The sequence below is a fragment of the Protopterus annectens genome, chromosome 5.part1 (assembly GCF_019279795.1).
Source record: "Protopterus annectens isolate FY-2018-M chromosome 5.part1, PAN1.0, whole genome shotgun sequence".
NCBI lineage: Eukaryota > Metazoa > Chordata > Ceratodontiformes > Protopteridae > Protopterus > Protopterus annectens.
Window position 1 is genome coordinate 87,550,617 of NC_056736.1, and position 27,929 is coordinate 87,578,545.

At 39.5% G+C, this 27,929-nt stretch overlaps 1 protein-coding gene across 1 annotated transcript in view; it reads right to left on the reverse strand.

Moving 5' to 3' along the window:
• Positions 1 to 27,929, reverse strand: part of MYCBP2 (MYC binding protein 2) — a gene marked incomplete in the record, with an annotated part of 5,088,083 nt that overhangs the window by 515,190 nt on the left and 4,544,964 nt on the right. The window contains 1 exon segment of the mRNA XM_044072904.1: positions 21,593 to 21,817. Coding sequence (XP_043928839.1) covers positions 21,593 to 21,817 — 225 coding nt within the window.

Here is a 27,929-nt window from a genome sequence, read left to right on the forward strand (position 1 = left end):
TTGGAAAGGTGCATGTCCACAGCAGACAAGGTCTTTATATCTTTCTCACTATGTGTAAGTATCTCTCGTACTTTGGAGCCAACAAGTGCAGATTCGTCGACAGGTGTATTGACGAAGGAAAATTTAAAGGGGTCTGTGAAGTCACACTGCATCCAAACATTACATCTCATGACAACACCTGATGCGGCAGCTCAAGCTGCCCCCTCGGTGGAGTGAGATATCAAATGCATCGAGGAGTTCGAGATGGATTCAAGGATAGCTAGCTGGGAGAAGACAGTATCACGCACCTCATCAGGCAGTACCCCACCAAACATGGAGACATTTTGGAAATTATGTCTCTTTGGAGGCGAGTAAAGTGTGCCAGGTAGAACAGTGACCGAATGGCGAACGTCGCTGAAGCACAGATCCATTTCCCTAGTCTGTCTATGGTCCAGGACTCTCTGTATAGAGGATATAGGCTTAGGTTAAAGGCAACAGTGAGAAAAGGCTAACGTGACTAAAAATTTAATAATTTTGAAGAGAAACTGTCTTAAAATTAACAATTTTCTACTCAGCTTTGAGAGAGATGGCTAGCACGTCTGACGAGGAACACGGCAAACGAGATTTGAAGTAACTAGGAGAGGGGCATTATGGGTAGGTCTTAGCTGAGAGTTTTTGGCTGGCGCGAGCTTGGAAATGGCCATATCGTTCTGAGGATGGAACCAAGGTCCTAATGGTAATGAATAAACAAAGATTTACAACATCAGATCATAAGTTTTATAAATCTGGTAATTAACCTGTCATGTTTTAGGGATATTTTTTATTTGAATGCAACAGGTGACTGGTAGTATGGTGGGTGCACTGGGATAGATATTGTGATGGTATGACAAGTGTAATTAGTAGGTGGGTGATGGATAGAAGTGAGAGTAAGGGGTGCAGTGATAGTGGTGGGGTTTGTCTATTATGGTGTTTTGGTAGGATGTAAGGTGTGCAAGAAGAGTGCAGGTAAGGAGTGCTAGCACATTAGGTAATAGCATGACTGTGGCAGATGAGCAGTTAGATTGGAAGTGGGTGGGGGTACTGTGGGTAGCAGAGGAGATAGGTTACTAGTACTGTTCTGCGTGGCTGCTGGTTATTGGGAGGAGTTAGTGCCTAGAATAAAATTAAATGTAGTGGGGTTGGGTGAGATTAGGAGGCAGGGTGTGGTGAAAAGTGCACAGCAGGGCTTAAACCCCTTGTGCCATGATAAGAGACAAGTATTTAAAGATGGCTCCATAAACAGCAGGAATCTAATGTAGACATAGTATTGGGGGTGGGGGGTAGCAAAAAGGGTGTGAACCAGGTGAAATGCAAAGAAACCAGCCAAACCACAGAGACAAGCAGTGGAAAACTATCAGTGAAGGCCTCAGAGTGGGGTGAGTAGTAATACAAACTCTACTTGTAAAGTGAAGGCGAGAAGAGACAGCAAAGTTTATTAAGGTTGGGAGTGTGTCTACACACTGACTTGCTTATTAGTAGCCAGCTTGTGCACAGATTAGAGTAGGGAGATGCATCAGCAATGAAGGGAAATGTATAGAGATGCAAATAAATAAGTGGGGTTCAAGTGATACAAAACTAAGGCAAACAGCACTGCTTGAGGGTTAATTTTTAAACACAGAGAATGGGAAGGACCTGAATTAAGTGCATACTGTCTAGTGGATATGGGGCTGTTAGGCAGGGTTGGGATTAGATGACATCTACTATCTATAAAATAAGAGCTGAACTGTATGGCAGTTTCAAGTGGTGAGTTATTGGGAGAGGGGTTTGGGTTGAATTTTTGGCAAGGATACAAGATTTAGGGCTAGCCATCCGGTGGTGTAAACCTTGGCTTGAGATGATTGTCACTGTTGAAGTGACTCTCCAACCCCATGTGCAAAATGAGAAAAAGGGGCTGAGGATGGATGGATATAACACTTCCTTAATGGATTTCCAAAATTTTTAGGGTTGTGTTTAGTATTATTCTGAAAGTTATTATAGTATAGTTTTTATCTTCATTTATTTGCTTTTTAGTACAACTGCAAAGCATTCTGAAGTTTTCAAGATATTGAAGTGTTTTATATTTTTGCCATTCTTTCCACGTTTTATTTTTTCTCTGTTCTGCATTAAGCATTCTACTCTTTTTGGATAGCCAAAATGCATTATTTGTTTTCAGTCTCTTCCTTCTAAGAGGTACAAGGCTATTTAGGATATTTAGAAAAGCTGTGCTGAATTCAATTACAACATCTTCTAAGGGGAGGATTTTTAGGAAGTTCCAATTTACAGATGATAGCAGAGTAATGAACATTTCTGGGTTAAACTTGGAAAGGTTAGTTATGTGTTTTATAAATATGCTGTTTAACTGGATAAGTAAGATGTCTAGTCATACAGATGAAGAGATGATCACTAAGACTCTGACATTGCAGCTGTGGTCTACTATGTATGGTTTTCTTGCCCCTTTTTTTTAAATCTGTTAGTACTAGGTGATCTCATGTAATCCGGACTTCACTGCTTTGTGGTTCATATTTCCAAAGTTTCTCGGCTACCTATACATTGTAGTGTTTTGCAGTTACCAGTGCGCCAGCCTTGCCTCATTATTGTGCCTTTCAGTGCACAGATCCTCAGCCATGGGTGTACTGAAACCAGTAATGAGATGTGAAACTGTTTCCAGTTCCATTTTACATAACCTACAAGTCTGTTTCTCCCACTTTTTTTAAAGACTTTGCAAACAATCATGTAGATATCCACCGTCTTCCGTGGTTATTTTTAGCCTTTCACCTTTTGGTTTAAATTCACCTCTCGTTAACCATTCCAGTATCAAATCTTGGTCAAAGTGTTTTTCTAGGAGTTGCTTGTACTTGCCACAGTTATCAGCATTCCAGCTTTCTTTCCTTTTCTTTTGGTCCTTTTCCTTATGGTCTTTATTTTGTTTTTCAGTACTTTCAGTTGTCGCCTGATTCTCGTCTACTTCTGTTTTGATTTATACTTCCAGTCTTTTATGAAATGCTTTTATTACACAAAGCAAAGATGTCATAGTAAACTTATTTTCTTCACGTTGTAGAACTTTTCCTATGTCTGTATACAGTGAGGTCAGCAAATACGAATTCAGTCCCATCACTGCAAACCTATAAATTCCAGTTTCAAGGAGGCCCATACCTCCTTCACACCAAGAGATATATAATCACAGTATGCTTTTTATATATAATTTAATAAGCATGAAGCATTTTTCGTGTTCAAATGATTAAATGCTGTTTGGGGCCAGTCAAGCACATCAAAGATGTAAATTATAACAAGAATAGCAAATTGATTTACAGTTTTTGTCTTTATTTCTAGATGTCACGGCAGTTTTCAATATTAGCTTTAGTCTTAGGTTCATAGGTATTCACTAGGCTAACGACCAAAAGGGCTTTTTTAAGCCTAGCCATGCATCCCAAATTTCTGACAAGTTCTGATACCCTTGATAAGTATAAGAAGGGGCTTTGCAGGTGAAACATTTACAAGCAGGGGCCTGAAGGATGAACCATTTACAAGCTGCCTGTATCCTTTAGAGACACGCTTGCCATACCAGGGATGAATTTCCTGTTCCCCATCCAAACGCCCAAGTTACACTTGAAATGGGTTAATGAGGATCTCTACTTCACATGGATGGGGAGCCTGTTCCAGAGAAAGGGATGTATTTAGAACAGGTAATTCTGGCACTGTTTGTTTCGCAGATATGCAGGAGGTCCATCAGAGTGCGGTCTGACAATGCCTTGTATGCTAAGCATAGATCTCCCCCCAACAGCCTGTAGGAAACAGCATACAGGGATAGCACCCTTAGGTAGTCTGCATACGAAAAGTTACTCAACCCCAGTATTATTTTAGTAAGGAACCTCTGTGGATGTTCCAGTTGTTGGAAATGCCTGGTTAGGCACATACCAAAAGGGGCACTGTACTCAATAACAGGCCTAATGAATGCCGAATAAAATGGAACAATGACTTCCTTGAACCTAGATGCCATACCTTTGTTTATAAGTTACACAACATGGAATGATTTCCTCACTACTGTAGACATGTGATGGTCAAAGGCTAGATTACTGTCTGTGTGTGCTCCCAAGTCCCTGATTACTGGGTCAACTCTTAGGGGTGTGTTGTCAATATGATAGTTACCAGGGGGTGGATGACTTCCCAAAGGATACTACTATGCATTTCTTGGCATTTAGTGTTAGGTCACGGCTCTGACAGTAGTTGTTTGTCCGTGTCAGCCCTTCCTGGAAAACATTTGTGTCTGTGGGTAATTCAATGACCTTGTAATTTGCAGTCACCTGCAAATTTAGTTAACCAGAGGCCACTGACATTGACCTTGACTTCGGAGAAGTAAATGCCAAAAAGGAGTGGTCCCAGGACCGATCACTGAGGGACTCAGCTTGTGACTGGCCTCTTTGTAGAGGTGGAGACGCCCCAATTCTAACGTGCTGGGTCCAGTCTATGAGTCAGTTGGCAATCCACTGGGTGACATAAGGGTTTGTACCTAACCTCTTAAGTTGGCCAACAATACCAGAGTATATTATTGTGTCAAAGGCCTTGGCCAGGTCAAGGTAAGCAGTGTGAACCATTTTGCCCTCATCTATTGCTTTGGTGACCATCTCAAAAAAGTCCACCAGGTTAAGTAGGCATGACCTGTCCTTGTTGAATCCAAATTGGGTTGGGCCTAGTGTCTGGAGGTTTCCTATGTCATTACTGATCATTTTTAGGATAATTCTTTCCATGGCTTGGCATATGAGACTATTGAGACTTATGAGTCTGTAGTTTCCAGTATATGTAGATGGCCCACCTTTGTGCAGATAGATAGCTGTTGCTGTTCTCCACTCATAAGGCATAAAGCCTGTTTGGAAGTTAGAGCTAAACAGCAAGTCTGGACAGCCTGATGGGTCATGCTTCATGCTATGTAGAAGGCATCCTGGGATATCGTCTGGGCATATAGTTGCAGTGCTCTTGGCCTTAAGGACCTGTTCCCTAGTGATAGCAGGGGGAAGTTATATTTGATGGTATTTCCTGAAGGAAGATTGAGGGGGAGAGGGGGGGAAGTTGAAGCTAAATTTGTTGGCCAGTAGGTTTGCTATACCTTCTGGCTCAATATAGGTGGCTCCATTCACAATGAGTTATGCACACAACCGTGTAGTGCCTCTTGAGAGTATGGACATAGCTAAAAAAATGCCTTGTGGTTGTCCTTGGTCTGTGAGGCCAAATTTCCCTCAAATCTGACTTTGGTAGGCTTTATTTGCCCTCTGAGTTGTTCAGTTTGATGAGAGTACTTTTATCTTACTGGGTGCTGCATCTCCTAATTTTTGCCATGATCTTCTTCCTTCTGTTATACAGCCTACTGATGCTGTGATTCCACCAGGGTGGCTTGTTGTTTAAGTTAGTTCTGTACTTCTTCTGGGTAGGTACAACTGCCTCTATGCAGCTATTAACATGCCTGTATAGGATTTCTGTGAACAGTTCTGCATAGGTAGCCATGTTCTCAGGGTTTATGGGAGCTTGAAATTTCACCAGATTATCACTTAACTAGCCTTAGAGTAGTTCCTGAATATTCCAGGGTTAGCCGGGGTTCCAGTTTTTATTTTTACTTCAAAGGAAACCATTTTGTGGTCTGACCTTACCAGATAGACATTAAACTAGAGGGTGTACAGCACTCTCCCATATTGGTGAGGACCAGATCCAATATTGTTACACTCATGGTTGCTGTACTGACAGTCTGGTCCAGGGAGTTTGTGTTTACAAAATCCAGGAAGCTCTGTGCCTGTGCATCTGGTGTTGTATATGATTTCCAGTTAACTGTGGGGTAATTAAAGTCACCCGTGAATATGGTACTGGGTTGGATGGTGAGTGTTTCCAATAAGCTTAAATACATGGTATGAGTTTCCTGTATTAGGGAGGGGGGCCTATAGCTTGCAAGGAAGTGGTGTTGGATTTTGCCTATGGTGATTTGAACGTGAAGAAGCTCAACTGCATTGTTCCGTTTGACCAGTCCTGAGGTACACTTACATATTATAACTTAGAAAATTACTGTTGTCTGTCTATAAAGTTTTTGACCCATAAGCAAATATTCTGTTCTCTTGGAGGATAACTGATCCTATACCATTCTGACTGGTATCTATCTAGAATACATATGGCTCATCAGTATTACAGTATTTTAACTGCAGGCATATGTAATTAGCGTAGTTATTACTTCCAAACTCTTCTGTTCATAGTGCCATTCCCATGCTGCATCTTGAACTAACAGCCTTCTTTGAAACATAGTTATCTGAGACATATTAGTGCCAAAACTTGCAAGGTACTGCATTATTCTTAGAAACCTCTATAATGCTTATCTGCCTTCTATTACTAACATCTACACAAATGCCACAAAAATGTTGATACAGCATATAAAACACTCCCAACTAAAGTAACAACAAAGGAATGCCTCCACAGTACAAAATAACAACATAGGAATGCCTCCAGAGTACAAAATAACTATTAAAGAGTAGAACAGTCACTAAAAAAAAATCATACAATGTTGAATGTCATAGCTTTATATTAGAATATTTTTACTAAGAATTTTGTATGAAACTGTTTTTAGTGACTGTCTAATGTCATATGACAAAACCAAACTAATTGTCGAAGCTGGGTAGAAGGCAGTTCTACTAAAGTTCTTGTAACAGGAAGAATGAAAGCATTCAATTATTTTTAATAAAGTTATTTTGTACTGTGGAGCCATTCCTGTGATGCTACCTAAACAAATATTGAATTTATTCTGGTTCATGTGTTAGATGATCTAATTTGAGAAACTGACCCCCGACTTATTAAACTTTTTACTCATTTTGAAACTGCTCTTACTTAACTGAAATTATGTCAATATAATCTATTCAGCAGCTCTATCATTATTCTGTCATGCTGTTCTTGTCTTAAACCTGCACTAAAAGATCACTTATGATTACAACACCTATTATGTCTTCTAATATTTGGGCAACATCTGTCTGGAAGGCCCCTGGTGCTGACTAAATACCAAACAGTAGTCCAAGGAACAAGCACCTTGTGACAAAAGGAGGTACTGCCAGTGAAGCAAGCTGGAATTTTGTGAATAAGCATATGTCCTTCATGAATAGCAACATGAGTCATATGCTTGTGTTACAAATGTATTATAACTATTTTGTCTGTAAATCAAACTAAGTGTGTGTTGAAAGGGTTTGTAAAGTACCAAGCTTAAAGATGTATCCACAGTGTACCCTACTGGAAAAAAAAAGAAATGTACATACAGTACTGTAACTGTGTAAATGTATATAATTTAACAGTGGAAACTGGAACATAGACAGCTAACTTGCAAAACTTCAGAAAAATAGTTGAAACTAAATTATAACTGCTCCATAAAAGATGATTCAAAGCAGCAAGGAGACAGGATATCTAAAACTAGGGAGCCTTCTGCATTGTCTTGCAAGTGCTTTACTGTTGTATGTCTGCCAGCAGTTGCAAAGTATTTTTTACAGGTAGATGCTAAAGGTTGGAAGTTTCTAGCAACTGGGGTTTAGCCTGGGAACTAAAGTCAGATGACAAGAAGTGATGTCATCCTGCAAGCATCCCAGAAGTAATATTTGAGATATTAATTTAAGAACTCTCGGAGACAGACAGAGGACTCTGTATTTTGTCTTTGACCCGACAAGAAAACCCATTCACCACACTTGTTGCTCTTTAAGTAAGTTAACTAGGGTTTAGTAAGTCTCTTAGATTCAGACAGGAATATACTGAAGATGTTTTCTTTATTTATTTGAGACTGTCCTACAATGTTGTTTTAAATATTTCCTGTGATTTTGACCTCTGATGCAACTGATTATTTACTGAGTATTTTCTTGTTCTTTCATTATTTATTATTAATTATATTTAAACCTTTCATTGTGGCTATATGTGAGACATATTTAAGTTCAGAGAGTACTTGCATATTTATTTGGTGACACTGTGGGCCACTCCTAATAGCCTTGCTCTTGGTCAAACTACCATTTGTATTGATAGTAACATTACACAGTAAGATTGCACACCCTTTGTTAAGGGCCTTAAAGTAGCTGATAAGGAGTGACTGATGGCAGGGGAACTACCTTATAGTCTGGGCAGAAGGAGGCATAGCTAGTACACTTATGCCAGCCTTTCCCAGGTAGGTGTGTGTGTTTGTGTATAAATCAAACTTCAAACTGTGTGTCAGCTACTTGGCACGGACACGAAGCACTGACTGGACAGAGAAGGTGCTGGAGGCCTTGGCTTGGTCGCTCAGCTGAGATCTCAGCTGTGCCAGTGGGGAGTGTTATTGGGGATCTAGAGAAGAAGAGAGAAACCAGGACCAGACTGACTGCGATTTCTATGTACTCTTAAGGGAAATTGCACTTGATGCAAGAGAGCTGCATCTGGAAATACTGTGTATACCTGTCATTCTCTCAGTGTGTATGTCCCCCCCACTGTTGCCAGTGGTGAGGATTGAGGCTCCTCGATTACTGGGCCAGTGGTGGGGCGTCACACAACTAACTAATGGCATACATAATTTGGACCTTTGGTTATCTAGCCTTATCGTTCAGAAATGTTGGTCTTCATGGCAGATTTGATTTGCAGCTCACTGGAAACCCGGACTAAATTGAACTTGCTCCATTAAAAGCAGACTGGATTTAAAGAAACTTTACCATAAAAACTTCTACTGATGGCAACACGCTTTACGGTTTTATATATATCTATATATATATATATATATATATATATATATATATATATATATATATATATATATGTATATATATAATTCATATATAGTTTGAGTTACACTTTTGATTTGTACTTTTTTTCCTTTGCAACTCTTATTTGAAGATTTTAATGTCAATTTGAACTGCTCATATTTTGGTATGTATAATCAGTAGTATGAATAGCCACATTAGTACATGCAAGCATAATGAGATCTGAGGAAGCCCTTCACTTCACTAACAGAAACGGGCGAAAGCGCTTTAAAAAATTTTTTAGCAAACATAAGTTCAGGCACATGGCTTCAGTTAACAGAACTTCATTTATGTATTACTTGGAAGTCACTCCTTTTTATGTATCTTTGTGTCTGTGCATATGTATGTATCCTATGTGCATTTGTGTATGTTTATATCTGTATATGTGTATGTATACATGTATGAATGTGTATTATATATACATATCTGTACATATAGTTCTCTGTATGTGTGCATTTTTCTAAGTGTATTTGGTTGTTCGTGTGTGTGTGTGTGTGTGTGTGTGTGTGTGTGTGTGTGTGTGTGTGTATGTACACATACATACATATATATATATATATATATATATATATATACACACACACAAGTTTGTGTGTACACATATATATATATATATATATATATATACATACACACACACGTTTGTGTGTACATATGTACGTGCATGTGTGTGTGTGTGCTTCTGTGTAAATAGAGAGAGATAATTTGTGTGTTTGTGTTTAAGTATTTTCACATGCAGTTAACACACACACACACACACACACACATATATATATATATATATATATATATATATATATATATATTTTTTTTTTTTTTTTTATTTGTCTTGACTGTCCTTTTGTATGGCCCATCTCTGACTCTTACCATTTCCCCTCCTCTATATGCTCTGAGACGACTGGGAATTTCCATACACACATCTTCACATTTCTTTTGGCTTGTCTTGGTACCAACCCACAGGGTAAGAAACTTTATTCTTTTTTCTCAAATACTTCCTAGACTCACACACAGTTGCTAAGTTGTATGTGTATATATAGGGAAGTTTGTGCTTTGTTAACTTATTCTGAAGACGTCTTGTATTTGGAGACGAATGTGCTCAATAAATTTTACTTTTCATACCTGTGGAGTTTGGCTGCTTACTTCTACTTCCCTTGTTATTCTTGGTTCTTGTCCTTGTGGTTTAAACAGTTGCTAAGTTCTAATTACATCTCTGCCCTTAACCAGCACAATTATTTTTTGAGTTCAGATAACCACCGTACTCCTTCCCTCTAGCATCACAGTATTTAACAGAGAAGTGAACCCCACTGCCATCCGTTTTATTACTATTTACTATACACAAATACATGACTAGATATTTACATTAATTGTCACTATACTCATCACACTGACTAACAGCCAGATACACAGTGGTTTTGTACTTGCATATAGTAAACAGCACCAATCACAATAAAAAATAAAAACTAGGTTATGTACCACTGTTCCAATCACAGTCACTAAATGTGATCTGTTTATGTGCTCTTGGTTATTGTCTTCATTGTAATCTAAATGTTTTTATGGTAAACTCATAAGTATAAATTACTTGTTACTTATATGTAAACCTTAGATCTGACGAAGATCTGAAAAGAGTGAAAGCACTCATCTTTTGTTTTTATTTAATAAATCATGGGTTAAACAGGCAATACCAGCCTGAATCCTGTTTTCTTGTTTTTAGTAAAAATGCAAGGCAATCTTTAAAATGGATCTTACATTAGTATTTATGACAACAGTCTATTTGAACACGTCATATGTTATTGTTCCTGTACATGGTTTTCCCTTTTTCTTGGTTTGTTCTTCCTTAAGAAAAGTGTTTACTACCCTTAAGGCTGGAAAAAGTACAGTTGTGTACACTTACCATAAATGTAGATGTTAGAGTGTATTCACTGTTGCAGTCATCACACTTGGATTATCTGCCTGCAGGTAGCCGTCACTTAGCCTGAATACCTGAGTCTTGGGGTTTCTGCGTTGGATGCTGTTGCCTCTTCCATGACGTCAGATCGTCAGGGGTATAAAACATGCAGCCAATGACATTACATCAGTTTTTCTTGCCCCAGATATCAGGAGCCCCCAAAATAGGAAGCAATTACATGGTGTGGAACACCTCCAGTAAAAAGTAAATATCATTGCCATAAGATATGGCTAAAAAGAGGATAGGTAGAAAGTACAGAAAAGTCAGGGGGCTAGAGGGAGGGTAACCAGGAGTGCAACAGTGAATACACTTGAACATCTACATTTATGGTAAGTGTACACAACTGTACTATGTTCTTCGTGTTTCACTGTTGCAGTCATCACACTTGGGTTGATTCTCAAAGCTGAGGAAGGGTGGAGGCAGTCAAGAAGTATTAGGGCTGGCTAGCAGGCGTTGTAAGACTGCTGTGGCAAATCCAGCTCTGGATTTAGAAAAGATAGGTAAGTGGTAATGCTTTGAGAAGGTCTGTACAAAACTCCAGGTTGCAGCTTCCAGGATGTTCCTGGTAGGGACTCCCCTGAGAAATGCTGTAGAGGTTGAGGTAGCCCTAGTGGAATGAGTTTTGATCCCATGTGGGGTAGGTTTTCCATGGTGTTTGTAGCAGAAATGGATGCAGTGTGCTATCCATTTGGAAATGGTTTGCTTTGAAATGGCCTTGCCCTCTGCCCCTGTAGCAAAGCTGACTAGCAGCTGGTCAGACTTTCTGAAAGGTTTAGTCCTGTCAAGGTAGAACCTGAGCTGTCTGTGCACATTCAAGGAGTGCAGGATCCTTTCCCGTTTATTCTGAGGATTTGGGGAAAACAGTTGGTAAATGGATGGATTGGTTTAAAGCCACACTGGATACCACCTTAGGCATAAATGATGAGTTAGTCCTGAGGGGAAACCCTGTCAGCATGGAAAATAATAAAGGGTTCCACAGCCATTGGTGCCTGTAACTCAGACACTCTTCTTGCTGAAGTGATGGCTAGAAGTAAGGCTGTTTTCCAAGAGAGGAATTTTAAATCTGCTGCAGCAGCAGGCTCAAAAGGGGGAAGCGTGAGCTTCTCTAGTACAAAGTTAAGGTCCCAGACAGGGGTGGGGGCTCTCCTCGGGGGCCTTAAATTGTTAGCTCCCTTCAAGAACTGTTTGATGAGAGGGTGAGAAAAGAGAGGTGGCTCAGTAGTGTAATGAGCTGAGATGGCAGAGGCATGAATCTTAACTGATGAGAAGGATAGGCCTTTGTGGAGCAGCTCTGCTAGACAATCTAGGATTTGAGGTAAGGTGGGCATGGCTGTGTCCTTTCCTTGAGACTGGCTCCAAGAAGAATATCTTTTCCACTTTTCTGAATAGGATTTCCTAGTACTAGGCCTTCTGGCCTCAAGGATGACGTCCAGCACCTGTTTGCTGACTGTTGCTGGTGGTGTATTCAGGGGATAAGCCAGGCTGCAAGGTTGAGGGTTTGCAGCTCTGGATGCAAAATCTGTCCCTCCTGCTGGGACAGCAGGGAGGGGGTCTGATGTAGGTGGCAGGGTGGCACTGTTGTCAGACTGCGTAAGAGTGGGTACCAGTGCTGGCCACGTCCTTGGTCTATCCTGTTTGCTCTTGAGTAGTACTTTTGAGAAGAGGGGCAGAGGGGGAAGGGCATAAATTGAAAAGTTTTCCCATGTAAAGGATAGGGCATCCACTTCCCACGCTTGGCTGTGAGGATTTCTGGTGCAAAACTTGCTCAATTGATGGTTTTGGGGGGAGGCAGAGAGGTCCACCTCTGGTGTCCCCCACCTGTGGATTAGAAGTTTGAATGAGCTGGGTTCCAGTTTCCACTCGTGTGGGTCCAGTAGATTTCTGTAAGTCTTCTGCCAGAGACTTTTGTTTGCCTGGCAGGAAATGAGCTTGCAGGTGCACTTGGTTGCTCAAGGCTGTGTTCCACAGGGCCATGGCTAACCTGCAGAGTGGGTAGGAATGAATTCCCCCCCTGCTTGTTAATGTACCACATAACTGTGGTGTTGTCTGTCTTTATCAGGAGTGTTCTGGAAGGATAAGGTATTTGAAGGCTGTCAGAGCATTCTGTACAGCTAACATTTCTTTGTGATTGATATGCAGAGGAATTTGTCCTGGGCTCCATTTGCCTTGAATGCAATTGCTTGCCATGTGAGCCCCCCATGCATAGTCTGATGCATCTATTGTCAGGGTTTGGGCAGCGAGGGGTTGAGTGAAAGGAAGTCCCTTGTTGTGGTTGCATGCCTCTGCCCACCAAAGGAACTCTACCCTTAGACAAGGAATGATAAGAATCAGTGTTTCCAGGTCCTGAGAATGTTGACAGTAGAGACTTTTTAAGTACCACTGAAGTTTCCTCATATACAGTCTTGCATATGGAATTAGTAGAATGCATGAGGCCATGAACCCTAGGGCTTGCAGAAAGCTGGGATTTGGTGGCCATTAGTTTGAAGCAGTTTGTCAAATAAACCTGTTTTTATGGAGTGAGGAATGCCATCTGGGAAGTTGTGTTCAAGCTTGCTCCCAGGAAAACAATCTTTTGGATGTGCACCAGTTGTGATTTCTTTTTGTTGATGGTGTACCCCAGAGAAGTTAGAAGTCTCTTTACAAATGCCAGGTGCTGAAGTAGCAATTCCTGACTGACCGCATGAATCAGGCAATCATCCAAGTACGTGTAAATTTGAATATTTCTCTGCCTGCAGTATGCAATGGCTACAGCCAGGTACTTTGTGAATACCCTGGGCGCAGCAGATAAGCCAAAGGGAAGTGCAGAGAACTGATAGTGCATAGAGCCTGCCCTGAAATGTAGATATTTCCTGCAAGATTCCCTTATGGGGATGTGCAGATAAGCTTCTTTTAAATCTAGGCCGACTAGCCAGGTGTCCTTGGCTAGCATAGGAAGAAGCTGTTGCAGTGTAAGCATTCTGAATTTTGGGACCACCAGGAAGGTGTTGAGAATTGACAGATCCAGGATAGGGCACCAAGAGCTCTCTTTTCTGGGCACCAGGAACAGTTTGGAGTAGAAACCCTGTCCCCTTTGCTCTATTAGAACAGGTTGAATAGCCCTGATACTGAGAGGAGAAAGTACTTGCTTTTGAGCCTCTGCCCACTGGTTTGAAGGAAGGTCTGGCAACCCACTTGGGGTTGGCAGTGAGTGGAAGTACAATCTGTATCCCTGGGATACAATATTTAGGACCCATCGGTCCTGGGTAATGGACATCCAGTTTTTTGCATGCAGGGTGAGTTTTCCTCCTAGGGGTGCAGGTACTTGGGCATGGCTGAGAAGGATGATAGACAAGTCATTGTGAACTTTTGCCGTAAGGGGGTGGCTTACCACTCCCTGTTTTTGAGGTGGGAGCATGCCACTGTTTAGATCTCTGCATACCCTGAGACTGTAGTCTTGGTGGTCCTGTTGCCCTTGGGTTTGGACTGAGAGGGCCTGGGAAGAACTGGAAAGGACCTGTTTTTAGAAGGCCAATGCCTACTGAACTTGGGTGGCTGCACCTGTAAGAAATCTTTAACAGTTTGTATAGATTTAGCTTTATCCTCCATTTTTTTTTAAGAACAACTTCTGCTTTTGTGCCAAACAAATGTTCCTGGTTTAATGGAGCATCTAGTAATTTAGCTTTGACATGGTCTGGAAAGATTTGTTCTTTCAGCCAAGAATGCCTTCTCGTTACAGACCCAGTGACAGCAGCCCTGCATGATGCTTCTAAGGCATCAAAACCACACTGCAAAGTATGTTTACTAACTTGGTTTGCAGAATGCATTAACTCTTGTAAATCTTTATTTTCTGTACAATCTGAAAACAACATTTTTTGTTTAATTAGTTTCATAATATGCTGCTGGTACTTCAACATGTAAAACTGGCAATTCAAAGCCCTGATGGCAAGAGATGCAGAGGTATATACCTTTTTACCCAATCTGTCTAAAGCTCTAGAATCCCTGTCCGAAGGGGTAGGGTTTTTGGCTGTAGTAGCCTTAATCCCTTTAGGTCCCTGGGAAATTTCTCTGGATCGGCAGTGGGATTCTTAAAGAGAAATTTGTGAGACTCAGGTACTCTGTAGTACCTGTCAGGCTTTCTAAGAGCTGGTGGTAAAGTATCAGGAGTAAGACTGGATTCCATGAAGACATCATCTACAAAATCCAGGATAGGGGGTAAAGCTAATGACCTGTGCTGAGGCAAGTCTAAAAATTCTCTGAGTCTCTTTTTGGACTGAGGGTAGTCCTGGCATTCCCAGCGGAAATGCTCTCTTAAGGTATGCAAGATTCCACCAAACGAAAAGTCCTCTGGAGGGGAGGCAGAGGGAATGGAATCCTCTGCATCTGAATCCTCATAGGTAGATAAGGGTATGTTCTGGTAATCGGAGGGATCAGAGTCATCGGACTCATGGTCTGTAGAATCAGAAGGAAAATCAATTTTTTGTCTTTTAGACGGGGAAGGCTGGCTTCCCCTAATTAAAGTTATAAAGTCTTCAGCCATTCTAAACATTTGTTTCTGTGGCATGGGAGCTTGAGCATGCACTTTGGTCGTCAGTTTTCTAGGTGTAGTGCGAACTCTGGGCCTGAGAAACTTGGTAGTTTTAGTCAAAAACGAAGTTGTCGGTTTAATACGAACATCTGAAGGTCAGAATACATCCACAGAAACCGGTGCCTGCACAGCGGCTCCGGACCCATCCAAGGTAGAGACATCTGCAGGTTCCACAGTCGAAGAAGCATCTCGTGGCATACTGGACTCCGAATGGGTCTCAGCAGAGGCCTGCAAATCTGTAGAAGCGGGTTTCAGGGGTTGCGAAGGCACCTCACTGAGTACCGGTGGACTGGCGACTAGCTTCACGGAAGCATCATCGGCAGTTCTGAACCTATGTGGTCTGTCTCTCTCTTTATCCTTATGTTTTTTTGGAAAATCGGTAGTCAGATGACTTATCGAAGCCATTTCGGAATATGGAGAACGACAGCGAAAGAATTTAGCAATAAAGACAGCCTGACGACGAATAGTTCCAGCGTTAAACAAGGCACAAAACCAACAATGAGGAACATCGTAGTCTGGGCCTAAACAGGTGACGCAGTAAGAACGAAAATCTCTGTGAGGTATTTGCTTTCCAGAGGCAAGACAAGTAACTTTTTCTGACATCAGTTAGAGCAAGAAAAAAGGATTCCCATTGGGGTACTTGGCTTTAGAAGACTTAAGATTTGAAACTCGAAAAACAAAAATTTCAGGTAGCGGCTGACCAGCTCTTGCAAACTGCTTCTGCTTCAAGCTCCCATGCGGCAAGAAAAGCTAATGTAATGGCGTCAGCTGCATGTTTTATACCCCTGACGACCTGACGTCATGGAAGAGGTAACAGCATCCGACACAGAAATCCCAAGACTCTGGTATTCGGGCCGACTGAGGGCTACCTGCAGGCAAATAACCCAAGTGTGATGACTGCAACAGTGAAACACGAAGAACATCTACATTTCTTTGGTACTAAATTTCACTGTCTTTTCATCTACCACTCAGTATAATTTAGTATGTGCTATTCTTGAGACCATTTCTTCAAATGTAAGCAATGACTAATGCTTTCTTTCTCAGTCAAATTACTGACAGCTTGACAATACCAATGTGAGTCTTGTATCTTAACAGCAGTTGCTGGAACAACAATTAACCTATCCTGTTGGTTGCAACTGCATCTTAGTCACACCAAGGCACTTCAAAGGTAAGAGAACTAGGCAATCAGTCTACAGACTATGACAAGACTAACCAAAATGCCTAATTTCTCTACAGCCTCAAGGAGGACAAGAAAGATCATCCAGTTATCTAGGTTTACCTTCAAGGTGGCAAGGGTGCTATTTTGCTTGACAAGTAATGGAAGTTTGTTCCAGATGTGAGGGATAAGTTGAGATAAGAATCTTTCATGCCATGTCATGTTTATCTGTTGATGGTTTAGTTCCTTCAAATGGGTATGTAAGATACCATTTGTTCTGAGAATGAATAGATCATCAAAGACGGTCAGATCTTTCATGGCTTGAAAAGCTAGACATAGACTTCCATAGAAAAGTCTATAAGAGACTGAATAAAAAGACAAAGCTGTTAATCTGTCCTGACAGATAAGACTTTAGATTCTACTGATCTTTTTGGTTATGAATCTCTGAGGTCTCTCAAGTGATCTCTAGACAAATACATGCCCAAAGGCGCATCATATGACTTCTGTGTATTAACTGGAGATGCATTTGGAAATCAAATGAGCCAGATAGAAGGCATTCAGAAGTACTACAGAGACATAATGGTTAAACAATAAGGAAATAAATCCCGGAAGAGACTTAACAAAAAATTAATACATTCAAAAACTAGAACATCTTGATTATGGTTATGGATAGTAAGATACAAGCAGTGAAAATGTTTTCAGCCCCCTTAGGTTTATAAATAGGTCAGGCATATTTTTATTAATCAGAGGAGAAGTTGTGGATAATAATTAATAAAGGACTTAAAATTTATTTGGGAAGGAAACAGGGCAAGATTTGAGTGGGATATGCTCAGTTTCCCTATAGGACAAGGTAGTTTAGAATTACATGATTAGAAGAGATACTCAAGAGCTATACAGTTAAGATTCATACACTTAACACACGCAGAAGGTTATAAATTAAACTGGGGGACGATGAAAATGGGGGGGGGCATAAAAAGAATAACAGCAACCATATAGAATACTATATTCATAAATTAACAGATAGTATTCTACGAGCTAAGCCAACACTGGAATGGAAAAACAAAATATTGCCAGTAGGGATGACTGCAAGTATGGCCACAGAAAATAGGGGGGGGGCTGGAATTTACTGGAGAAAATTAGCAAAGGATCAAAAATACTGAAAGCAAATAACCAGTAAGAGAAAGGTATCAGAGAGAAATGAGGCCAAGAAGAAGTTGGAACTGCAGGTTAGAGACTGCCTTCTGTCAGGGATTAATAGGAATTAACAGTGTCAAAGGCTTTAGCCAGGTCCAGATATGGTTAATGTACTGCAAAACCACTATCCACTACTTCAGATACTTTTTCACAGAAATAAATGGGGTAAAAGAGACAGGACCTTTGTTTGACAAAGCCAAACTGCTTTTGCTTGACAAAGCCAAATTGATTAAGGTTCTGAGTTAGAAGTTTTTAAATTTGCAGATTAATGAGGTCTGAGACAATATGTTTCATAGCTTTACATATAAGGTGCTCACTATTACAAAGTTGAGCCTTGCAAACTCAACTAACACAATGATCGGCACGCAACACAAACACAAAAAAACATAAATACACAATGCCAAACAATATCCTGAATGTTGAACCACCCCAGCAATTCGGACCAAAAACAAGTGCTAACATGAATCAGAAAGGGGATCAAAGTCAGACATTCAGTACTGCTGGTCTCTGGCATTCTGCAGGTTGATGATCTCAGTTCTGACATGTTCAGGTTAAGATCCGAATATTTAAATTTGTAGTAGTAAACCCATATACGGCTAGTAACATAACCAGATCTTCAGTTACAGAGGTCCGTGGTTGCTGATCCTTTTGGAATGGCATTACAATGGCTGTTTTCCGGTCTTCTGGCAAGTAACAACTGGAGAGGCTTAGATTAAAAAGGTTAAGTAGGGGGGTCCACATAGGACAGATTTGGCACTGACAATCAGGCAATCTGGTATATTATTAGGGCCCATGGATTATGTGCTCTTTGCTTTTGAGAAGGTTGAGAGAACTTGTTTCGTTATAATTAAAGGGGGTAACTGGGACTGTGGGATCTGTGCAACAGCTATACATGTGGGTGGAGTAAAATTTGCATTAAATTTGTCAGCCAGGATATACTTCTCTGGGTCACAGGGTGCAGCATTATTGTAGATTAGCTACAAACATTGTTGGGTGTTAGTTCTTAACTTTTTGACATTGTTAAAGAAAGACTGGCAGTTAGTTTTTGCTTTGGTGGCTATTTTAAGTTTATGCTCATCTTTCAACTTCTTAATGGTTCCCATAAGTTCTTTACTATTTTTAAGCATGCTCTTAAGTTAAGCAGAACGAGAATTCTTATAATCAGTAATCAATTTCTTTCTCTTTTTATATAATTCATTTATATGGGTATTCCATCATAGGGGTTTGTTTTTAAATTTCTCATTATTTTCAGTGCAGACAGGGACTGCCTTATTAACACAACTATTTAAGTAGGAGTAGAAGTCAGAGGAATCCATCAGAGAAGGATTACAGTGAATTGATTTTGATCAAGTAACTGATAAAGGTTTGATTCTGAGAAATTCACACAGATGTATTTACAGGGGAAGTACCTCTAGTTTAAAAAGAAAAGGTAAAATTAATGGTCTGAAGATATATATGTAGACATACAAGAAGTATCCATAATTATAAGGACTAGACCAAGGATACTGGAGCCCCTAAACAGGATGGTTAACTACTTGTAAAAGACGGTTACACTTATACTATCAAGGAAGCATTGGGTACAATGGCCATTGGTGGGGTTGGTCACCCAATTTACTGATGGATGTTTGAAGTTCTCCAGCAAAAGATATTGTGTTTAATGGGGATGTCAATAAATGTGTTAAGATAGCTACTGTGCTCAAAGGGGGGCATGCAGGCTTTTACGTAACTAGCTGTGTAGTAGTAATTAGTCTTGTTTATGGTGATTTGGACATTTAGGAGTTCAAATGCAGTGTTTCAAGGAATCTTTTCTGATGTGATGATATCCTTGATAAACACTGTTACTACTCCCCAATTGTCAATAGGTCTGAAGACAGGATAGGCACTATACCCAGGAATAGAGGGAGTGCTTTCATTGCTCTGAAACCATGTCTCTATGCAATTAACTATGCATATATGAATGTGTTCAAGTTGCATGAGGGCCTCGTGTTCTGTTATTTACTTAAGACTCCTGGCATTGAGTATAGCCACATTAATGTGTATCAAATCAGAATTTACTAGGTTGCAATGCCCATCAGATGGACTCTGTCTAAAAAGGCAAAATGTGGCAGCAAAGGCTTTAGTCAGAATTTGAAAGCCTTGTTAAGACAGGTGCAGACCATCCCTGGCAAAGCAGAAAGGCTAGCCAGCCATCCCATCCCATGATATACTGGATCCCCCTAAAATGACACCAGCTACATAGCCAATTATTAAAGCTACTTATCTTGTCGTTAAATCTCAGCATCATTTTGGTTGATGTCAAAATACTACTCAGTACATATCCTTTTGCGTGCCCTTCTAGGTAGAGCTTCTAGGGTCACATTCCAACACATGGACTGCTATCAGTTCATAACTGTATCTATCAGTCTTCCATGAAATGTCTTGAACACAAAGGTTCTTGTGAAAATTCCAAAATTAAATCTTTTCAGATATGTGAAACATCAGCTTCCCATGATTATTTCACACAGCTTTAGTCACAGCTGTTAAGTGGCTATCAAACAGCTTCTAATGAAAACAGTGAAAAGAAAAGACTCTCATCTTTATAAAAGAAAGCCATCTTCTTAACCTCAATAGGAACTAAAGAATTTTAATTACTACTTCTGACTGGCTTCCAAGGAATAGTTTTATAACATAACAAAGAACACTAAAACAGTCAAAGTCGCCAATAGCATCCAGTAGTCAAGAGCTTCAAACAAAAACTGGTCCCTTCAAAGAAATTCTAACAGGTTTATGGATCCTAATAACTTTACTATTGCCATGAAATAAATTTAAAACAACCACCCTTTCAGGAAGAGATCTGTTACACGAGGAATCATTTTCTTAATTTTTACTTGATGGTAATTTAGTTCAACTAAAGAAGACAGTACAAAGTGTGAACACAGGACTTCTTGCCATGCAGTGCTCTTAATTCCACAAAGAGCAGTCCTGAAATCAAAGTCTTCAAAGGATCAAACAATTAAACAGTGTGCAGACACATGCAAGGAATACAAGAACATTAAGAACAAACACTCTCAAGCAAAAGACTTTCATCTTGTTATTTTTTCAGACATGACCTGGAATCACAAGTTCATTTATTCCATTCAAAATTAAAGTAAAATGCCACACATCCTAACTCAGTACAATGTTTGCTTCAGAGACTAAACTGATCATACTTTTGAGATTATCACGTTTCACATTTCAAATAATTGTCATTACTTGCTGTAATTCTCAATGCTCTGAATTCCCCAGCCAAAAATCAAAGTCATTACGACCTATATCCTGTGGTATTGACATCAATGTATAATACATATATATATATATATATATATATATATATATATATATATATATATACGGTCATGTAAGATGGTTTTTATCTGTGACACTTATTAATGTAAAAAGAAAAAGAAAAATTATTGAAAAAAAAAAAAAATCAAAGTCACTGTTTACTCAAGAATTATAAACTGGAACAGTTTGATTCATCATCTGCCAAAGCAGCACACTATTAGGATAGACTTCAGAAACAAAGGACAACTCTTTAGGCTGTAAACATATAAGCTGAGCTTCCCACGGTTAACCAAAACTGATTTCTTTCCACCTTGCCCTCATTCCAGACAGAAAATACTTTTCTCTGGTGGTTCCCATTACAAATAGCTAGTAGAATATGCAGGACAATGCTATTCAGTGCTACAGAGTTTGGGACCAAGCTGAATAACCATCACACGAACAATACCCATAGAGAGAACGGAGGGAATATTAGCTGATATGATAATGGAATGCTAGTAGCACACATCCTACACATCTGTGCAAAACATTTTTAGCTACTCCAACACATTTTTCACTATGCAATAAATTTAATATTACACAAAACATTTATCGTAATGTAAATAAAATCTTATCAATAGTTATGTTTGCCTTATAAACTACTTCAGTGGCTCAAACTTAGTACTTCTTACCCCAAGATCTCGAGAATTATCCACATGGAGAGAAACATAACGCACATAGATTCCCTTGACACAGCTTATAGTAATGTTCTTAGTCTTGTTCTTGTCCTCATCTCCAGATTCCCAAAATGTTTCTGTGGATCCATCTGTAAGACTACCAATCATAGCAGGACGGCTTGATGTCTTGATATCAACAATGCTGGTTAAATCTTTCAGGCAAGTTACTATACAAAGGTCCTGTAACAAAACATTAAAAAATATGAATTCCTGCATTCTTGCTTAATCTTGTTAACATGATAGATCTTTCAGGCATATAATTAACCAAGAGGCCTGTAAAAAGACATTTTAAAAATCAACTATGAGTATTTTCTATGCATTACATAATATATCAACACTTAGTATTTAGTAAGAATACCAATCGTTTATTATCAAAAACAGAAGTCAAAATCTGTAACTGTTTATTCTGCACAGTATAATGATTTTCAAGTGCAAATCTACTGTATTCTTCCCTTCATAGATTCTTTTCCCTTAACACTGGCATCCATTTTTGTGACACCATGAAAACCTATGCATTTATTTATTTTTTTATTTATCCTTTGTTGACCCACTTAGTTCCACTAAGCTAGTGACCTCTTTTCAGGGGACACCCGAGGTGGTATTTATACTAATAGGGAAAATACCACCTCGGGTCTCCCCAAGGTGGTATTTATACTACTAGGGAAAATTTGGGCACGGAATCGGTTAACTTCCACTATTCATTTCAATAGGTGTGGTGGGATCTTTTACATCCACCGGAGCTACCACCAACTCAAGCAAATGGGACCTTAAAGTCTCATACGAGGGACAAATTTAATTTCTTTAATTACTCAGAATGCTGTCTTATGAAAAAGTATTGCACCCACACAAAAACATATTTTTACATCTGCACGAGAGTCTAGCAGCAGACAACACCAATTTAGCTAAGTTATCGGGTGATAAGGACCACAAACGTCATGATCTAGAAGTGACTGACTGAGGTACCATTCATTCTGAAGTCACATTAGACATTAACCTAAAGGTACAGTAATGGCTCCCCACCTAACCCAGTACATGCACACATGAAAAACATTCACAGAGAACTAAAACAGATTCTGAAATATAGAAAAAATTAAAATTAGACTGGGAAATAGAGAAATAAAATGCTACTTACAAATCAGTTTACCTGCAATGTGGAGCTACATTATGCTCTAAAATGTAATCAAGTAGTATGACTCAGGAGAAGGGTCATGGGATGACTTCCAAGAAGACTGTATAATGAGCAACAGGTAAATACGACCTCTCGCAGTAAGAAAACAGAAACTATAATTAAAGGGTTAGTGAATCTGTCACTGTGGATAAACTTCGGTTACTGGCTAGTAACTACTCTGCTTGGCTGCCGACAAAGAAGAAATTTGGAGAACTTGTGAGAAAATCAACCAGAAAAGGAGAAGGTATAACACTGTCTGTGAACAATCATGCAACAATTCAGCAAAAAGCAGTTTACATTTCAGCTTTAGTACCGCAGATGGCTTCCAATAATTTAGAGAAAAAAAATCAAATGCACTCAGAATTGTTTAAAATAAATGAAACACTAAAGGAATGCTTCAAATCAAACACAAAAGGCTACAAAACAGAAGCTTTAACTAGCTAGTCAAAGGAACAGATAAAACTGCAAAAATCAGAGGATGAAATGAAGAGGAGGCTGGTTGAGTGTTATGCTTAAGAACAGCTGTTTCAAAAAAAAAAAAAAAAAAAGAAAAGAGTTAGAAGAGTATGAGTGAAAACCTGAGATTTTCAGACCGTTTTTACTTGAAGATGAGTTATCTACAGGTACAAACAATTGATCCGGAGAGCTCTGAGCATTCTTTGCTGAGAGAAAAGTAAGAGGTATAATGTAATTAACATTTAATAGTACAGTGGCAAACAGATCAGTGAAAAATAAATGAAGTTTGAAACTGCTGAAAGTGAATAAGTTACACAAGTTGCCTCTCCAGCAGCCTTAACACTTTAATGTAGTTAATATAACATTGCACAGTTTAATTTACTGAAAGCATGCTAGCCACCTGATGGTGTAAACCTTGGCTCTAGATGATTGTAACTGTTGAAGTGACACCCCAAGCTCATGTGCAAAAAATGGGAAAGAGGGGTTGTGGATGGATGGATGGAAGCTGTTTTCAACATCTGGGTGGAGAAATGGAGAACAGACAGCAATCAGAGTACATGGGAAGACTGGATACAACATGCAATTTAGCATGGCTAACCTTATTTTTAAATTTGGTAATGCCGGTGGGTAGGGCTGTCACATGTAAGCCAAAAGTTGGGATATACATACTCAAAAGAACTGTCGTGTAAAACAAGTACGAGTAATAGCTTTCTACCATAATGGCTACTCTATCCATATTATCATGGAATGTAAATAGCCTTACAGACATTGACAAAAATCAAAGAGTACTGAATTATAATAAAGAAATGTAAGGTGCAAACAGCAATGCTGCAGGAGACACTTTTGCATAGAAATGAGCATGTGAATTTCATAAAGAAAGGATTTCAGGATGAACATTCAAAAGAATATCAGGGACAAAGGGAAAGGGAAGTAATAATACTGATACGCAACAGGGGTTCCAATAGCGACAGAAGAGGAAAATGTAAATAATGGTAGATTTGTGGTACCAAGGGGCTGCAGGCAGGGGAGAAGGATTAAAGCTGGCATGTATTTATATTCCAAAAACTGCTATTATACAACTGAAAAGAATTTTGGGAGAAATAATAAGCTATCAACAGAGATTATTATTTATGGGTGGAAAATTGGAACTTGAGTCGTTACACTATGGATGTATCAAGGGGACCTAGAAGAGAAAATATATCAAAAGAGGGTAGCTTTCTAAGAAATATATAGGAATATTTGGTACGACTGATGTGAATTTAACAGCAACTCAGACAGAATTTACAAATTTGCCAAGGTGCAATAACTAAGCTACTTTGGACAGATATATCTCAGAGAAACTAGTATTAAACAAAAAACCCTGACACACATCTAATAAATATTTCAGATCATGCACCAATGCAGACTAAGACAAAGATGCAAGGTAATGAAGTAAAAATGACACTGGCACTTTCCTACTTGCCTGTTACAAGTATGGACTGCACATACGAGACTTCTTCCCTAGGAGGGACATATACCAAAGTGTATGCAAAGAGAAAAGGATAGGGGAGTCCTATGTGAAAGACCAGCTCTGGTAAAGTTTTAAGTTCAGTGTAGAACAGAAGCTGCCATTAAAAAAGGGATAATTAGTAGGGCATATAAATACTGCATGATGACTATAAGAATCAATCAGTTGTGTTTAGAAAAGATTGGGAAGACAGACTGGAAATACAATTGACAAAACAACAGTGGGAGGACATCTGTAAATCTCCCAAGTTTGAAAATGTGCAGAAGGTTTAGGATTTTTGTTTAGACATGTTTGCACAGATATCATTATGACCCACCACTTGAAAGAATTTTCCTCAGGTTGAAAGCAAATGCTGGAGGTATGATGGGAAAGAAAAAGGTAAAGAGGAACATGTTTCTGAGAGTTTAACAAGTTGGCAGAGTTTAAAAATTGCTTACAAAGTACTTCGTCAGAAATATTGAGGATGCTAACTTTACTACTATTGGCTGCCAAAAAAACCCCAATTACTACAAACTGGAACTCGAAGTCTAAATAAAGTACTAAATAGTGTAAAGGAGATAAAAAGACCTAGATGTGGGTTCTTTAGAAAAGGGAATGTGTAAATTACATAGAAATAAATTAAATTTGTGGGACCAATACATTCAGAGTAAGGTAACCATTTGAAATACTGGGACCAACTACAGCAAATCCCGAAATGCGGAGATGGAAAAGCTTAAAGATTGGATTTGTATACATCAAGTCCGAGATGCCACTTCTCAGAATATTCTCTTTTGTCCAAGGTATGGCAATCTTGGAGTTGGTATATATAAGTCAGGGAGGTATAGGGGGCCCCACATGGGAGAATGCAGTGGGGTCCTGCCACCCCTTTCAAAATTCGCTCTTCTCCAAGTTTTCAGTCTTTTCTTTTTCGGCTTTTCAGCACTCAGCATTTTGAGTGCCAACATATCAATAGGGAGCTGTAGACTAATATTCAAGAGAAGGAGTGAGGTTTAAGGGAAGGCAGGAATTGATCAATTTATGCAATGATGGAGTGAATGAAAATTGTCAAAAAGAAAACGTATACAACATGACAATAACAACAGAAACGGTCACTGCAGTTTTTTTTTTTTTAATGTAATCAAAACAAACATTGTGTACTTATCATAATGCTAGATCCTTTCAGTCATATCCATCAGATACAACCTGTAGGTCTTCGAGACACTTTACAGATATGACCAGACAGCATTAGTGCTCCAGCCTAAAGCCCCTTTAAGAATTTTCCTCCAATAAAGCTGTTGTGCCCCAAGTTACCTCAGATCAAGTTTTGAAGCCTCTTCAAAATCCAGATATGCCAACAGTAGCATTTATGTTGTCACCAACACAATGTCAAAAGTCCTTCAGGTCCTAAAATGTCAAGGAGATCAAGAAAGAGAGAGGGAGAGAGAGTTGTCATATCAGATGAACAGGAACTGGAGGAATCCATCTGCTGTGGAGTGGTAACTTATATGCCTAAAGCTTGGTTCTGACCTGTGGTACTTGATGGAGAAGAGGTGAGGATAAGTGACTTGAGGTGGAGCCGATCCCAATAAAGTCCAAAACAGCTTTCTACCACAGGCTACCCCCCCCCCACCACCACCACCTTTTTGAGAGAAATTGTCTCGAAAAATAAATTAACTGACTGGAAAGAATCACAGAGAAGTTTACATTACATTATTAGGGACCTTTCCTAATTTGGACCTGGACTTATGTTGTATTCAATTATTATACTCGAAGAATCTGTCACTTTCTTTTTTACATATTCCATAAAGTGTTCATTTCAATTAATTTAATTCTCAGTAAACTAAGGTAAGTTTTCTTTGCATATTTCGGTTACCCGGTGGAGCTTTATTTTTTGTTGTTGTTTTGTTTGTTTATTTTTTTTCATTTTATCATATACTGAAAAAAATGAATAAAGAAAAAAATGTCCCAGCCTTCCTTCCCCTTGCTGCTCCAAGCAACTATGGGGAGAAATGTATTCTCCTAAACTGTAAACAGTGCATTACATGGAATGCTCCACCACTACAAAATAAGAAGAAAATATGGCCTTCATATGTTCAGCTCCAGGACAGGGCTGCAGACAAATCTCAATGAGCTTGCTAGTTTGTTTTAGTTTTCCTTCTATACACGACAGTGAAGAGTAAGCTGCATGTTTCTGTTTCAATTCAATAAACATACACTTCACTGCTGCACAGGTGGTGGAAAGACTACATAGCCTAAATATCTTTGGGTTACACAGATTGGATTGACTGACTGATGGAGGAGTAACCCTGGCAACAGCTTTTTCTACAGGTCCTTCAGAATCATGATGAATGTATGCAACTTCAACTGGACTGCGTAAAATTGCACTGGAGGGACCATGACCCTTGAAAAATATGGGAGATGAGGTGAGCTTATCAGGAAGTTCATGGGTGTCTGCCCACCATTACCAGGGCCTGGCAACAAGGATTTGACACCAGAAGGTCAGTGAGTGAGTGGTGGCTTTATGGCTAGTGACACCTCACAGTCCACTGTAACACCCACTTCTGCAAGTGTGCAAATGGCAGCATGTACACCTGTAAACAACAGCATGGCCAAGGTCAAAATCTTGCACTACATCCTCATCTAAACTTTCAAAGTCATAATTTTCTTGATCCTATCCACAGATAGGAATGAAAGGCACTACAGAGTGCCCAACTCTGTGCATTTGAAGGAGATTTTCCATGATGAAAGCAGGTGGATTTCTCCAACTTTCTGCTAACCTGAGAGACAGCAACCTCAGAAGTATCTACTTAAGGAAGTTTCAGGAAGCCAATCATCCAGATACAGGAACAAGTGGATGTCCACTTGCGGAGCTTCAGCCACAATGGCCAACATGCTGGCAAACACTCCAGACTGCTGAAGAAAGAGAAACAGCAACGGTCTGTTCTGGAACTTATGCCCACCCACAACAAACTGTTGGAATCTTTTGTGCTAACCCCAGATAAAGAAGCATTAAAAGGATACCCCATGTTCAGCTATACCCAGAGACGTGACAAGCAAAACATCCTAGAGAACAGCCAACTAAAACCACATGTGGAATGAGTGTGCTGAGTTTGAAACTAGGAAGAGGTAGGAGTAAACCCCCCTGATCCTGCTATGAAAAAGTGACATCACTTATGACTCTC